Source organism: Nyctibius grandis, chromosome 5, assembly GCF_013368605.1.
Source record: "Nyctibius grandis isolate bNycGra1 chromosome 5, bNycGra1.pri, whole genome shotgun sequence".
In the NCBI taxonomy this organism is placed as follows: Eukaryota; Metazoa; Chordata; class Aves; order Nyctibiiformes; family Nyctibiidae; genus Nyctibius; species Nyctibius grandis.
Genome location: NC_090662.1, coordinates 73,680,838 through 73,693,930, shown reverse-complemented (window position 1 = coordinate 73,693,930; position 13,093 = coordinate 73,680,838). Strand labels below are relative to the sequence as shown.

The 13,093-nt window shown below is 39.4% G+C and overlaps 1 protein-coding gene across 7 annotated transcripts in view; it reads left to right on the top strand.

Moving 5' to 3' along the window:
• Nucleotides 1-13,093, top strand: part of MICAL3 (microtubule associated monooxygenase, calponin and LIM domain containing 3) — a 165,315-nt gene that overhangs the window by 84,374 nt on the left and 67,848 nt on the right. For 6 of the 7 annotated variants that reach the window (XM_068402370.1, XM_068402368.1, XM_068402369.1 and 3 more), the window contains 6 exons: nt 1,341-1,445; nt 3,946-4,053; nt 6,680-6,787; nt 7,404-7,590; nt 10,580-10,668; nt 11,804-11,891. In XM_068402370.1, the coding sequence (XP_068258471.1) occupies nt 1,341-1,445; nt 3,946-4,053; nt 6,680-6,787; nt 7,404-7,590; nt 10,580-10,668; nt 11,804-11,891 (685 nt within the window). The remainder of the gene's footprint in view (nt 1-1,340; nt 1,446-3,945; nt 4,054-6,679; nt 6,788-7,403; nt 7,591-10,579; nt 10,669-11,803; nt 11,892-13,093) is intronic. The other variant, XM_068402371.1, reaches the window with a different exon arrangement.

Sequence of the window (13,093 nt, the reverse complement as noted above, 5' to 3'; positions counted from 1 at the left end):
GGGGGTCCTAGTGGACAACAGGATGACCATGAGCCAGCAGTGTGCCCTTGTGGCCAAGAAGGCCAATGGCATCCTGGGGTGTATTAGAAGGGGTGTGGTCAGCAGGTCGAGAGAGGTTCTCCTCCCCCTCTACTCTGCCCTGGTGAGGCCGCATCTGGAATATTGTGTCCAGTTCTGGGCCCCTCAGTTCAAGAAGGACAGGGAACTGCTAGAGAGAGTCCAGCGCAGAGCCACGAAGATGATTAAGGGAGTGGAACATCTCCCTTATGAGGAGAGGCTGAGGGAGCTGGGTCTCTTTAGCTTAGAGAAGAGGAGACTGAGGGGTGACCTCATTAATGTTTATAAATATGTAAAGGGCAAGTGTCAAGAGGATGGAGCCAGGCTCTTCTCAGTGACATCCCTTGAGAGGACAAGGGGCAATGGGTGCAAGCTGGAACACAGGAGGTTCCACTTAAATTTGAGGAAAAACTTCTTTACGGTGAGGGTGACTGAACACTGGAACAGGCTGCCCAGAGAGGTTGTGGAGTCTCCTTCTCTGGAGACATTCAAAACCCGCCTGGACGCGTTCCTGTGTGATATGGTCTAGGCAATCCTGCCCCGGCAGGGGGATTGGACTAGATGATCTTTCGAGGTCCCTTCCAATCCCTAACATTCTGTGATTCTGTGATTCTGTGACATGACAGTGTAGTAAGAACAAGGAGGGCAGTGAAGTTGCAGAAGTAAAACCCCCAACTTCTGTGATAGTTTGATTTTGCTGTGCTTTGTTTCAGCCAGCTAGTCTCATTAAACATCCTCTCTTTGGTAGGTACAGGTTTCACTTTTCATATACCAGTGGAGATTAACTTATTCTTTATGAGAACTGAAGTACATTACCCTAAAAAATGTGTTTCTGTGCACAAAATCTGAGAAGCACAAGTGTGTGCATGTTTAGATATGTAAAGGAAATCCTTGAGAATCGAGAACTATGGTGAACTAAGTTGGCAAATAAGCTTCTTTGTGCATGATAAAGGCAATTTTTTGGGGGGATGGTAATGCCAGAGAGAGAGGCCACACGCTTGTTTGGTTTTGGCTACAGCAGTCTTAGGAGAGTTTTGAATAATGACTAATTCAACTGTTTTTTCTTGGCCTTGAGGGTCAAAACTTAGCACTTTGTTAGAACAATAGACATTGGAAATAAATAATTTCCATTTATTGGAAATAAAAAACAGTCTTCACATGGGAGCTCCTCTTACTGTTCTGCATGTGAATTTCATACCTTTTGTCTGGTGTTTCGGTGTCTGTTCCTTTTGGGGCTTTTTTTGCTGGTTTGTTTACATCCTCCCTCCTTCCTCATCTCACAGAGATCTCCTCGTTTATTTTCTGATGACCAAGTGCCTGAGAATGTTGAGCAAAGGGCATGTCAGCTGGCTGCCCTCCTGGAGTCCAGACCTGCAGTGAGGCATCAGGTGACTATAGCCCTGCCTATCTGGTGTCCTATATCAGTGAGGGATTCTGGGTACCAGTGACATCTCGGGTCAGAGGGATAGAAAAATTCACCAAAATACGATGACCATTGCTGTACAGTCATGTGGTTAAAAAGGCACAGTCAGGTCTATTTTGTATAGTATGCGTATATCCTACTTGCCAGTTCTTAACTGTCTCCTTTGATGCATGACAATATTTCTGTTTCTCAAAACACAATATAAATACACAATAAGGTAAAAAACAGCCTGCAAACTTCAGAGTACATGCTGAAATCCAGCTGCACTCCAGATCAAATCATCTCACAGTGGTCCTTTACCAGTCAGTTGCTCACAAATTTTACTTGCTTCTGGAAGCAAGACCATTTGCATTTTCCAAGCATAATTCCTGGCTCTGAAGTACTACTTTTGTGTCCATACTTCCTGTATACTTATTTCCAACAGTGGAGTTGGCAGCTTGTGCAGATTTTCTTTGATTCCAGTGTACACTTTTGTTTTGGTTTTGTGCTTAATTTTCTCTCCAGTGTGTTGTCTTTGGCATATGGGAGCATGCCAGTTTGAACAGTGTTTTTTTTAGTTTCTAGTTGCTTGCCCTGTTTTCAGTTATCTTCAACTGCATTTGGCAAACTGGAGAGTGCTTTTGGAAAACACCATCTATATAAGTGATCTTTTTTTTCATAACTTACCGTTTTGAGTTAACTATTCAAAATCAAGCTCTCTTCTTGGGCTGGACTCTGAACAGTCCCATAACTTTTCCAAGCCATGTCAAAAAGCAATTTTTAACATTTAGGTCACTTTCCATTGCTGTACTTTTGAGGATGCTATCTTTGCTGATAATTAAAGTTAGTGAAGCTGTTCTTGAGGAAGGAAATTGAATCTTTGGCTGGATTTGAGATAGAATTTGGGGACATAGAAGAAACTATGAAGGACTGGGTAAGACGACTAATTTAAACATATTAACATCCATTTGTTAATGGGTGACACAACTGAAGATCTCGGGCATGATCCAAGGACAGCATGCTCATGTGCATTTCCTTACTCAGTTGAAATGATGATACAGAAACGAACATCTAGACCAAAACATCTTGCTTCTACCTTTTCTGTTGCTCTCTAGCTCCTTCTGAGAGTGGAAATGATTAACAGCAGTACAATGCAAAGACAGAAATTATTTTTGAAACTATCTAATTTCTGTATAGTGCAGAATTAAGGAGGAAAGAAAATATAGGGGAGACGGAGAACACAAAGTAGAGGAAAGGATAAAGTGGGTAGGGCAGAGCGGAAAAAGAGGAAACAGATGTTGGAACACTGCAGGCAATGATAGATTATGATGTGGGATTTAAGGGAAGAAAACAAGAAAAACAGAGTAGTAAGAGAAAGAAAGCTTAGCAAAGAAAGACATTTTCAGAAATTTGATTAAGTATTGATGGTCTTAAGTACAGAAAATCTGTGTATAAAGTAAACAGTTATATTTCTTTAAATGGGGGAAATTGTGAAAGCCAAGCTATTTTGCTTTTCGTCCAGTAGATTTAATCTTGAGGCTAGGCTATTTTAAGTGGCTAGAAATAGCTGTTTTCATGGGTCATGCAGCTACATGACATTTATTTTTCCTTTTTATAATGGAAAGCATAATTTTCTTGTAAAAGAGGGTCAAATATTTGAAATATGTGTAATTTTTATTTCCAGATTATAATTTCTAGGGATGCACAGTTTCTACCAGCACTATTTGTCTGATACTTCCAGATTTTTTTTTTTTTTTCTTGTTTATGTGAAGTATTTCTTGCGAGATAGGCATAATGAGCCATAGCAATAATGAGAAGGGGTATGTTGGAAGACCAAATTTTGGGTACTCCTGTGAGGAACCAGTTTCAGAAGGATGCAAATTCTCAGTTTGGGATTTGTTGTTTTCCATTTGATAAGCAAGAGCAGCAGATTGTTTTATATTGGTCTTAGTGTGATGTTTCCAGTCTGCTTATGGTAAATTTTAGGTTGGAAATTTGCTGCTAATTACTGGCAATGCATACAAGTTAATTTCTTTCTCTTCCATGCCCAAGGAGAGCAGGCTTTTGGTTTATATAGTTAAAATATAGAAGAGGTCTCACATGGCCTGAAATACAATCTTAGTGCCTTGGGCCAGTAATACAGAGAATGGGAGGTACAGGAGGAGCAGAGGAAATTGATTTGGGAACTTTGCCAGTGGGTTAGTTGGTTGGGTTACAGGAGGTTGGACATGTGTGGAAATAGGTAACTGCTTCCAAATGGTCCTAAATAACTTAAAGCCTAATAAAGAGCAAATTTAAGAAGAGCTTACTCTGCCTCACTAGGGAGAAACTGAAGATACACTGGACATTTTTCTCCAAGTTTTCCTACAAGAGTCTTTAAGAAATTTTTTTTCATGGTGGGCAAAAGGGCCTGAGTTTTTTTTATTTTCTCCTCTCTTCCCTCTGTAGCCATGTATGATTGTTTTGGTTTTTATTTTATTTTTTAGCCTGAGACTGAACCATCTCGCCGATTCTTTGTTGACCAGTGGGAGCTCTCCCTTAGCCTCCGTTCTTCTAATCGCCCTTCTTCACCTTCATCTGACTCTCTTCGACAGGTAGCATTAGCCTGAGCATTGCAAGGTGCACTCAGCTGTGTTTGCTTGCTGCACCCAGGTCCCACCAGCCAAGGGCACACCACAGGAGATGGCTAGGCTTGCAATGCTTCACCTGCAGAATGCAATGTCTGTGCATATTCATGCACAAATAAGAAGCCAGAGGCAACCCGTGGAATAGCTTGGGTTTTGATAGCCATAAAGCAGTTTGAAACTAAATATATTTAATGTTTGGTGTAAAGGAAAAGCTTGTGGTATGTCTCACTCTCAAATGGGGTTTTTTTGAGCACTGATAGTCCTTCTGGCTTTGCAGTAAAGCTTTCTCGTTTTGCTTGCTGCTTTTGTTGATATCTTGGGCCAAACTACAAAATGCGTTTGTGCATATATGCTTAATGGACAGTGTGAAATAAAAAGTACTTTGACTTTCTGAGAAATCACTAAGAATTTGAAGTAGTTACAGTTGTCATACATAAACACCAGGAGCTTGATTTGACCTCATCTGGAGTGGGTTCTGTGCACGCTCTTGAAAATGTTGCAGAGCATTATATATCTTGAAGGCTTTTGCCCATGGGAGGAAAGAGAAAATGCTTCATTTAAGACCCAGTATTAGGCCAGATATGATGTATAGGAAAAAAGAAAAACAACTCAGAAACACAGAACCCCAAGTCAAAAATTCAGCAACTAAATTTCCCACACCAAATAGTCCAAGCTATTGAGTTAAGATAGCATAATCACTTTTTAAGCATGGAACTTCCTATATGCTGGTAGAAATGTAAAGATCCTGAACCATCTACAATTAAGGTTGGATGAAGGTTTCAAATCAAAACTTGTTCAGTGGAAACCTGGTTCAGCTAAAAGAAAATTTTTCCCATGGAAAAGCTTGAACTATCTTTTAAGAAAACTTAAAAAGTCTCAAAGGTTTCTGGTGTTTTAGAGGAAAATGGAAAACTCCTGGCCAGATGATTATGGTTGCCAGTTAAAGATCAATATTGAATGAAAGGAAGAAAATTTTTCTAGTGGGCACCATTTAAAATGTAATATTTGACAAGATATGATGTGTGACATTGAAAGGCAACCTGCACACATTAGCTGAGGAAGAATATGGAACAATCATGCGTTACTTCTTGCATATATAAATACTGTGAGTGCACTGCATTTTGGGGTGGAATCAGTAGACAGGTAGAAGTTCTTTCTGGGTAGAAATAAACCCTCATTACTGGTGTGGCACCGAGCTTAAGGAATTAGGACTTCAGTGATAGCAGTGCTTATCTCTGGCTGAGCGCTCAATTTTCAAAATCTTTTTCACCAAAGTACCACCCATTCTGTGGTGAATTTCAGTTTTTGTGATGCTTCCTGCTGTTCTCGTGTCTGAACATGTGAAGGTCTTAAACATTCCTAAAAGGCTAATAACCACACGTATTAAATTTATGCTGTTTTATTAGTTGTGGGAAATTGTGTGGCTCAAACAAGTTCTGCTATATGAGTAAAGAGGGTTTTGAGACACAACTTTAGTCCTTTCCTTCAGAATACTGTTATCCTTGGTATTTTACACTTGCCAGAAGCTAGAATGTCTCTCTGATGATCCTTCATTTGCTGAGGAGACTCCAGCTAGAAACATTCATAATGCTTCTTAGACTGGAAAAGGAAAATTGGTTGACGTGCTCCTTGCTGCTCTGAGTCAAATACATAGCATTTGCAGTGTGATTGAGCTAACGAGGATGTAACCACATAATTTTCTTAACCATGTAATTATTGCCAACGGTTGTATTTCCTGTGAAAAACACTTCCTCCGCTTCTGCAGTGACTGAACTTGGCTTGCAAACACGCGTTTTGTACCATCTGAGGTAACAGCCAACCTGCCTAGATTTCTCGGAATGCTGGAGGGGTTTTAGATATCCAAAGTTATGGAGTCAGTAAATACCCATGACGGAGAAAAGCCTAGTCATAAAGCTGTGTTCACAGTTGAACAAGTATATGTTCCAGATGTATGCAGGTATGGCTTTAATGCATTGGATGAGGCTCTTGCATCTTTTTCCATATAAACATCTAAGTATTTTTAGCATTGGAAGAATTCATATTTTTGAATCACTTTGAGTTCCTTAGTTAAGGATTTCTTCATGCTGTGTGAATGCTCTGTAAATGAATTCTTTCCAGTTGCTAAGCATATCAATATGCTGATGTGATCAGCATGTTGCATTACACTATGTAGCATGTCTTCTAAAAGATCTTTGTTTCTGATGCCAGTTTTACCTGGAACCTAAAATCTTAACCTGTGTCTGGCCTCATCTTTGAGAAATGTCTATGCTCAGGTTTCCAGGTGCAAAATACTCCACCAGAAAAAATAAGATCTTCTTTCTTCATCATCATAGTATTTCTAGAGCACTTAGAGAATGCAAAATGCAAGCTGCCTTTTCCCATTGTTACAGTTGATCTTGGACTGTATTGGTGATTTCTGATGACACTAGCTTTGCTATTACTACTTGTCACTTCATATTGTCCACTGTCTTGGCATGATTTGACCTCTCTGCACCTTTTCACCACCTAACCTCTTATCATTTTAGTCATTTTTTTAATTTAATTTTTTTTTCTTTTCTCACTGCCCTGTTGTTTTATTCCATCCATCTGGTAGAAGTATATAAAGATGTACACAGGCGGAGTGAGCTCATTGGCTGAGCAGATAGCCAATCAGCTTCAAAGGAAAGAGCAACCCAAAACCCTTCTAGACAAGAAGGAACTGGTAAGACAATGTACAGAAGATGATGCGTGTTTGTGATTAGATGTACTGTAGATCTGAAGTATCGTGAGTGCCCAGTTGTTACTACCAGTGATGGAATCTGTCATAGCTTTGTGAACGACTTCATTTCCCTTTCTCCATCCACCCTCACTCTTGTCTTTCTTTTCCTTGCAAAGTGTTTTAATCTAATCTTAGCATCCAAGAGTTGTTCATAAACATTTGAAAAACTGCTTGTCATATTTATGAAGATGTGTTTGATCCATTGGGGCTACTTCTGCATTATTGTTTTCTGGAAGAGATACTGATTTGATAATGTAGGTCTAAGAATTGCTGTTGGAGTGATTTCTAATAGTACTGGTGTCCGCTTTTCCATCCAGAGCTTATTTTACTCCTGACATATGTAGGCATGGCACCCTAGGACCTTCTTTCCTGGACAATAAGGTTAGTTTTTGGTGTCCTGGTTAAACCTGTGAATTGTGTCCAAGAACTGCAGCATCCATGTATGAAAATCTGCAGCATCCAGATGCTCCTGTATCCGCATAAATGAAGAGAAAATACGACCGTGCAATCTTGGTGAGGCTGGACACACACAAATTTAGCATTGCCTATTTCTGTCTAGGGCTCACTCAAAAAGGAGTTCCCCCAAAACCTGGGAGGCAGTGATGTCTGTTACTTCTGCTGCAAGCGAGTCTATGTGATGGAAAGGCTGAGTGCTGAAGGCAAGTTCTTCCACCGCAGTTGCTTCAAGTGTGAATACTGTGCGACGACTCTGCGCTTGTCATCTTACGCCTATGATATTGAAGATGGTAAGAGAAATTGCCTTTTTGTCAGAATTCTCTTAACTATCCGGGAAGTCTATCTAGTAATTTCAGTTCTTTCTTTGCTTAAAAATTATTTCGTGAGTTATCGAAGAGAGTAACTTCTGTTCCAAAGACACCATCTCTCAAACTGTTGAAGCTATGGATTTCCTATGGCCAGGTCATGCTGACAGCAAAATAACTGAGCTGTGAGGAATTAATTTAACATAATAACAGCTGCTAGAATGCAAAGAAACAAATAGTAGTTGGGGGCTTTAAAAGGGTTTGGAGGCCGAGTTTGAGGACTAGACCCTTTACTCTTCTTTCAGCACTGTCAAATGAGGAAACTCCTTAGTGTTTAATACCACTTAAGAGAAAATACCATGTTGGAGACAAATGCAGTCAGCTTTTTCTTCTTGAAGACATTAAAACTCTCCAACTCTGTATGTTTATTTTAGATGTACTAAAATAGGAACTTTATAATCAGGCGCTGTGATAACAGCTCATTACAGACTAAGTTCTGTTTATATAGTGAAAAATGGGGCATGAAAGTTGAGTAGAGGTAATAGAGAAAGTATTGAAGTAGTTACTGAAGATTCAGTAATGACTCTTGTTTTCTGTATCTGATAGACTGACGAGGATGGAATATGATTAGAAAACTTGCTGATGATTCAGTTAACAGAATCTAACATGCTAAGAATTAAGGGAAGCTTCAGATATACCTAACAAATCTGCGAAATCAGACAATATGGCAGCAGATGAAACTCAATTTATCAACAGAGTGTGCACATTGAAAGTAATACTTTGCTACTCTCAGAAGGAGATTACTTTTCACAAGTGATGTGTGATTTCAATGTGTTGCATTCTTTGCTTGAGTAGTGATTGACAGAAATGTCACGTTTTCTGAATAAAAAATATGGGAAAGTATCTCAGATACTCCTTTATTTATAAAAGCAGGTATGCCTTTATTTTCTTCCACAGCTACCATTTATCTTTACTCCTATCTCAGTAGGAAAATATGTGCAAAATGATGTAAAACCAGTGAGAGGTTGGGTGGAAAGGATTCTACTCCAGACATGATGGTGTAGAAGCCAAAATAACAGGAAAAAAGTGTTAGCACAGATTACTGATAGTTTTCCCCACTCATTGAGGCAAAGATGAAGTAAAAATTATAAACTGATATGCCACAGCATGAAACTCCAGAATATTCTACTGCATATTGAAATGTTATAAAATTGATAGGTATCTACTGCGTGTAGCTAGGAAGAATCATTTTGCACATACTAGGTAGAATGATGACCATGGAAACACCATCTAGGCTTACGGGGGAAAAAGAATGAAAATTTTGTATTGATGATGCATTATATAATGACATAAAGTAATGGACTTACTCGGTCACGAAGAGTTGAGGAAACTTAGAATCATCAAACCCCTTTCCCAGTAAGAAATAGAAAAACGCATTATTACTTGGCCAGAAGGTCAGCAGACTTGGCATGTGAGTTTAAAGGGACCAATGATAATTTTGAAATCAACATCTAAAAGTAGAAGCTTCATCAGTAATCAAAGCTGAGGAAAAAGCATTGGTTTTTTAAGCACTGCTGTTATTTTGGGCCTTCACAAGTAACTGACTATCTGATTATATGATTAGCAATAACAGACTGAGCTCCTTTGTCAGCTGTATGGGCTGAAACAGTTTTTGCCACCAGATTTAGCGATTCCCTCTGACAACAAGCTTATCTGTGCATTTATGGCCAGATAGTTCTCAATGAAGCAAACACAAAGCTCAGAGTTTCAACACGCTTACAGCATTGGTTCTGAAATGACATTACATGCCTAACAGTTGTGTATGTGTATGAAGCAGATATGGCCGAACAGAAATATGTGGTATCCCATCTAATCTAATAATAGTGAAAATGTAGCTTATGTTTCATTCTGGGTTTTCTTTGAGAGAAAAAATAACAAAGCTTTACATGCATTGTTGCTATTCATCTAGCTGTTTGGACTGATGAGCATTCTGTAGCATTCTGCAGTCAGTGTCTGGTTTTAGGCTTCAGAGTCTGAGAATTTTTATGTAAGAGCTTTTCTGTTGTTGCTCTTTTCAGACAATTTGAAAGAGCACTTTTTGGAAAGAGTAAATATTAAGAAATGCTTATTTAAGCAAAGACTTCTTGAAAGATAGGGTTTGTCACTTTTCCATCATAAAACAAAGCATTGTGCACATACCAGCCCAGAGAAACTAGAGGAAGGGGCAAAGGTCAGAATTAGGTTTGAAATGCATTAGCAAAGTTGTAGGAATAGGATAGCAGTAGGGCATGCTATGGGCTGCATATACCAAGCAGGGTACACTGACAACGGTACACGGGAAGATAATTATGTGCCATCCATCTGCTGCTATTATTATTATTTGTATTATGTTATTACTAGTGCTGCTTTGGCTTCCTGACAGTGTTCGGATACCAGTGAAAACCCATGTAGACTTCTGGGGTGTTACTAAACCAGTAGTATTACAAAAGGTCTTAATTGTGAAAATGAATCATTGGTTGATTGTCCTTTCCACAAGTAGCCACTGTGCATTTTTAGAGATGGTTCTTTGGGAGTTAACACTGTCCTCTCCCATTTTCCTCTGCTGGTTGTATTCATTCTTGCTTTTTCCAAAAGTGCTTCTGCCAGCTTTTCATGTGATGATTTCTTTGTTCCTCACACACTGATGCATTGTTAGCATGTGATACCACACAAGCTTCACAGCTTTGCTCTGGTGTTTGATAGGATTTTAAGCTAAATGGATGTCAGACACCCAATGGAAAGGAGGCTAGCTAGGAGGGGGATAGAGGAGGGCTGGAGTTAAAACTTCAGATAGTGTTTGCCTCCATGTATAGTGAATAAACTAGCTGGAAAAACAGGAATGGCAGCATAAAATAAGTTGCAGTGAGATGGACATTTATGTTGTGCTGAACTGCTGTGTTCTCATTGCTGATCATAATTCGTGTTTTACCTGCAGGAAAATTCTACTGTAAGCCTCACTACTGTTACCGACTCTCTGGTTATGCTCAAAGGAAGAGGCCAGCAGTGGGTCCTCTGTCAGGAAAGGTAATTCATTATTTTCATTCAACATGTCATGCTAATAGGTTTTGATTCTTAACACTGAAAAAGTCAATATGCTGAATTTTTTTCAGAAAGTAGAAAAATTCAGAGTGCATTGAGTTGCTTTTTTAAGTCTAGAACTTGCAGTTCTATAAATTTTATTTAAAAGCAGTTCCTTTAATTACCACTTCTCTTTTCAAGTTTCTTATTATAAAGTAATGTACTGTCTCATTCAGAACAGGATTTTGATTTGTTTTCTTGCCAGCTGAAACACTTACTCAGTCCATGCAGAGACTAAATGTGTTATGTTACCAGTTTTGGTTTTGCTTTGTTTCTTCATTGTTTTTCTTAAGATGAAACAAATCATTTGCATTTCCTTTGAAACATGAAGTTCTACCCCACTTGCATAGGCTGTGAAGAAGACTTGCCTTCATTTCTGAAGGTTTTATGTGTGTTAATGGGAACCTGCGTGGAAAGGAAGGGTATCCCTTTTCCTATGCTATCGTAATGGAAGCATTTTGTGCTTTAAATATAAGATCAAGACCCACTGTGTAATAAAGGAAAATTTGTCATTACAACCCAAGGCATTTAATTTGTCTCCTCAACCTCCTTTTCAGTATTTTTGCATACTCTGTCTGAGCAAACTATATGGGAGTTCTTAACTAGTTCTGTTAAGCTTGCATGCTACAAACTGTCCCTTCCCCTTTTAATTATATTTTCCTTTGTGGTAGTGGTGTTTCTGCCTGTTTCTCAGGTTGTATTAGTATAAGCTGAAGCTGTACTTCTTTTTGGAAGGATAAGGGATTCATCCCAGTATTTGTGCCATACTTCCTGCCAAAAATAAAGACTAAAAATGGTACTTGTTTTATTTCCCAGATGAGTAGACTTCAGAGATCTTACTGCTTTGACTTTCTTGGATATCCAGCTTGTTTTTCAGAGCTTTAGTAAAGCCATAAATTGAGAAGGTACATACTTAGTTCAGACCTTGCCTTATGTGATGATTAAGGAGTCTCTTAATTACAAGAGGGATGTCTTCCTAGTTCAACGTGTTCAGTACATAGAGCCTCATATGAAAAAAAAAGAGTATTGCTGAGGTATTTTCAATTTTAATATGAATTTAATTTCCCCCACATTCTTACAGGACACCAAAGGACCTCTGCAGGACGCCATGGCAAGTGATGGAAGTGGACGGGCAAATACCATCTCCGCCTCAACAGAGAGGGCCCCAGGTAGCTCCGCTTCCTTCTTTAGCAGGGTGGTGCAGTACTCTCTCGACCTCTTTGACAGAGTTAGGGTGGCAAGCCAGCGCCTGCAAAGCACAGTTTCCTCGATTGGGCACCAGGTAGCCCAGAACCCCTTGGACTCCTTTTTCATGTGTCAGCTGATGGCTTTTGGGGTTCCGTTTCTCTATGTCCAGTCAGAAGTTCTTGTGCAGATCCTAGGGGAATTCTGTGGGCAGCCTGCTGACCAGTAAGAATTAATGTCACTCAACTTTATAAGCTGTATAATTTGTGTGATTTTGGGGTGCTGTGTGAATTTCGTGTGTTACGTGAAAGTCTCAATATATTATTTTGCACTGTGGCTTTGGGGCCTAGATGTTCTCAGTCCTTTCAAGGACATTATCTGAAAGAATTCCAGGGAAACACAGATGCTCAGTTGAGGGTCTCCTCTGAGTGGGCCTAGATAAAGACCCCCGGTCTGTAATGTGTGCAGCTCAGTGTTAATGAAGTTAAAAGTTCTTCTGATGCACTGGGATAACTCAAACTGGTTTTCTGTGTTTGCCTGAATTCTGGGTGTGGTTTCTTGTTCTCTCAAACTTCTCTTCATTAATCTGGTACTTGAACGGGAAAGATCTCATTATCTCTGGATTGTGTCTCCTTTGGAATTCTGGGTGTTTCTGACAGTTAATGGGATTGGATTCCTGAAACCCCTTGAATTTTGTGGTGCTGGCAGGTCATGGTGCTCTTCCCTCACTGCCAGAATCTGTGCTGCTCCTAGCCATGGCTTTGGGAATGGGGTGGTGAATGTGTATGTCTTACTCTGAAGTAGTTTTGCCTTTTAACTTGAAATTCTAATTCCTTCTAACATGGGAGAAGTGTCTGTGCTACAAATGCTCGTTTGCCCAGCCCCTAAGTGGTCATTTAGTGATGTCAGAAAGAGATTTGATTCCTAGTCTTTGTTCCAGAACACTATGGATAAACTAAATCAGCTGCCTTTAGAGAGAGAACATACTAGAGCAACACTTTGAGAAAAGAATGTTTTCGCAGTGCTAGTTGAGAAAAGACCTTAACAACATAAAGGCAAATAAAAATCATGCTTTTGTTTGACTGTATGTATTATTTTTACAAGTGTTTCTAAGATTGTAACTGAATGCAGTCCAACAGAAGTTTATTCTTAGTGTGTGCAGCTGATTCATGAAGTGTAGTTACTT